The following is a 2702-nucleotide window of genomic DNA, read 5'->3' as shown; positions in this document are numbered from 1 at the left end:
TATGTGATGAAATATTAATCCTTTGAGCCCTAATACTTGGAACAAGGCAGATATCCTGTCATGTTGTTTCTATATTCTATACTCAAGGTTTAGTAGTCCACTAAAGCAATAAATAAATAAATAAATAAATAAATAATAAATAAATAAAAGATGGATTTTCAAGGCCATCTTTATGTGCAGATGATATGATTATTTTTTTAAATCCAAAGAAATCCAAAAACTATTTGAATAATTAGTGGATTTAACAAGGCTACATGATAAAAATTCAATTTAAAATAATCAATAGTTTATAAGAAGTAACAATAAACAAATGGAAAATGAAATATAACCAAAAGTATACCATTTACAATAGCATTGAAAAAATCAAATATAGAGCCCGCCCTCTTCCCCTGCGGTTGGGTCCGGAGCGATCTGTGAGCTCCTAATTGTTGCTGCAGGTTCTTTCAGGTCTGCGTGTCTTTTCTCAGCACTTTGCAAGGCTAGAAAAGGAGGAGGAATCTCTTCAGAATCCCTGCAGGACAGGAAAAGGAGGGGAAATCTCAACATGGAAAAACTCTGCAATGAAAATGAAGGAATGTCTGAGAACCAAGGAGAGATGGAATGTAAAGAACAGCCACAGGATGTGGGAAAGCCAGAAGTAGCTTGTACTTTGGAAAACAAGGAAAAGTTAGAAAACGAGAGAAAGACAGAAGATGAGGAAATACTAAAGGATAAGGAAAAGCCAGAGAGTATGACAAAGCCAAAAAATGGAAAGCCAGAGAGTGAGGGAAAGCCAGAGAGCGAGGAAAAGCCAGTGAGCGAGGGAGAGCCAAAAGAAGGAAAACCAGTGAGCAAAGGAAAGCCAAAAGAAGAAAAATCAGAGAGTGAGGAAAAGCCAAAAGAAGAAAAACCAGCCAGTGAACCAAGGGCTGCAGGAAAGTGCCCAGCTGGGGATGATGTACCCAGGAAGGCCAAAAGAAAAACCAACAAGGGGCTGGCTCAGTGCCTCAAGGAATATAAGGAGGCCATACATGATATGCATTTGAGCAATGAGGAGATGATTAGAGAATTTGATGAGATGGCCAGGGTGGAGGATGAGGTGAAGAAAACCAGGCAGAAATTGGGGGGGGGGGGTTATGTGGATGCAAAAAAGTTTACAGGACCCTTTCCACCTGAGGGGCCCAAGGGAACCCAGGGGTGGCTGCAGGGCCCCACAAAGGGGCTTTGAAGACATTCCTTTTGTGTAGTGCCCCTGACAGGCATTTGTCAGGCCATGTGCTTTAACCTTAAGCTAATACTTGCTTTAGCGATCACTATTAGTCCTCTATGTTTCAGTAGTAGATTTTTGTCCATTGCATGGAAAAATGTTTATGGCACATTGTAAAATTAAAAAGAAAAAGTTTGATGAACCATATATATGCCATCAGTCCATTTTTGTAAAACTACAAAGGTATTTACCTAGTGATCTGTGTACAGAGAAAGCTCTGAAAGCTGTGTCCTGGTTATCTGTGGGTGATTTTGTTTTCTGGTTTTTTTTTTATCCTTTGTGTATTTTCTCCTAAAAAACACAGGTTACTTTCATCATGAAAACAATGAAATATAAAAAGTAGGAAAACAATGTATACCCAGCAACCAAAATCACTGTTGAGTTAGCTTATGAATGCAGTGGAGACACCTAAAATTCGTGGTCAGGATGTAAAATGTTTTGTAAAACTCCTATTACATTTGGCACTGGAAGTTGGAATACTCAACCTGGCTGTTACTACAGATCCACTGCTGTAAAAGACAGTCTTGTCATCTGTCAAGTGCGGTAAAACTTGCCTTCTAAGGCTGTGGAGAAGATCAGATGAAGTAATGAGTGTGTGAGCTGTGTGGGGCTGACTCCTACCGTTTGCCCTGCAGTAGCAGAACGAAAACTCTGTCAGATGTTTGGGAAAGGGATGAGGGAGGTCTCACTTGCGTCCAGGAATAAGTTCCGACAGGTAAAAGGTGGGGGCCACTCTCCTCTGGGTAATGCCATGTCTCTTGGGCACTGTGCCCCTTCTGAGGGGCTCTGTACCCTTCTGAAGCCCCCATTGCTACTGGTGTGCTGGAGACCATGATGGACTAAGGCAACACTGTCTCAACAGAAAGGTGGAGAATTCTTCTTTACCTACAATAGTTATCCTAATTCAGGTGGGTAGTATCCAATTGTTACTTGGGCCTTGATATTTTACAAAGATTTTTATAAAACATTCCTTTACAGAAAAAAAAAGAAAAAATCAAATATGTGGGAATAAATTTAACAAAAAATGTACGAGACTTCTATACAGAAAAGTATGTAATATTTATAAAAGAAATAAAAGAAGAGCTAAATAAATGGAAAAACATCTTCTGTTCATGAATTAGAAGACTACTACAGATGTTGATCCTCACCCCAGTTGATCTATGGATTCACTGAAGTCCCAGTCAAAATCCTAACAGGATTTGCTATGGAAACTGACAACTTGATTCTAAAATTTATATGGAAGGAACTGGACTAGCCCAGCCAATCTAAAAAGAAAACAAAAAGACTTATGGTACCCGATTTCAAGACTTGATATAAAGCTTCCATTATGACAATGAGAGAGGGAGCCAAGATGACAGAAGAGCATGGAAGTTTTTTGTGTGTCTTGTGTCCATGAAATACAGCCAGACCAACACTAAACAATTCTGCACACCTAGAAAACTGATCTGAGGATTAA

The 2702-nt window shown here is 39.5% G+C and overlaps 1 protein-coding gene across 1 annotated transcript; it reads left to right on the top strand.

The window, feature by feature from the left end:
- Positions 1–378: 378 nt before the first annotated feature.
- LOC122481233 (transcription elongation factor A protein-like 4) lies at positions 379–1393 on the top strand. Its single transcript, XM_043576515.1, has one exon. The coding sequence runs from the start codon at positions 545–547 to the stop codon at positions 1205–1207; it is 663 nt and encodes a 220-aa protein (XP_043432450.1). The 5' UTR covers positions 379–544; the 3' UTR covers positions 1208–1393.
- Positions 1394–2702: the final 1309 nt, after the last annotated feature.

This window comes from Prionailurus bengalensis, chromosome C1, assembly GCF_016509475.1.
Source record: "Prionailurus bengalensis isolate Pbe53 chromosome C1, Fcat_Pben_1.1_paternal_pri, whole genome shotgun sequence".
Lineage (NCBI taxonomy): Eukaryota > Metazoa > Chordata > Mammalia > Carnivora > Felidae > Prionailurus > Prionailurus bengalensis.
The sequence above is the reverse complement of the archived record's forward strand: the minus strand, read 5'-3'. Positions and strand labels throughout refer to the sequence as shown.

Coding starts and splice junctions, on each gene's coding strand:
- LOC122481233 (XM_043576515.1), top strand. CDS start 545: ATGGAAAAACTCTGCAATGAAAATGAAGGAATGTCTGAGAACCAAGGA.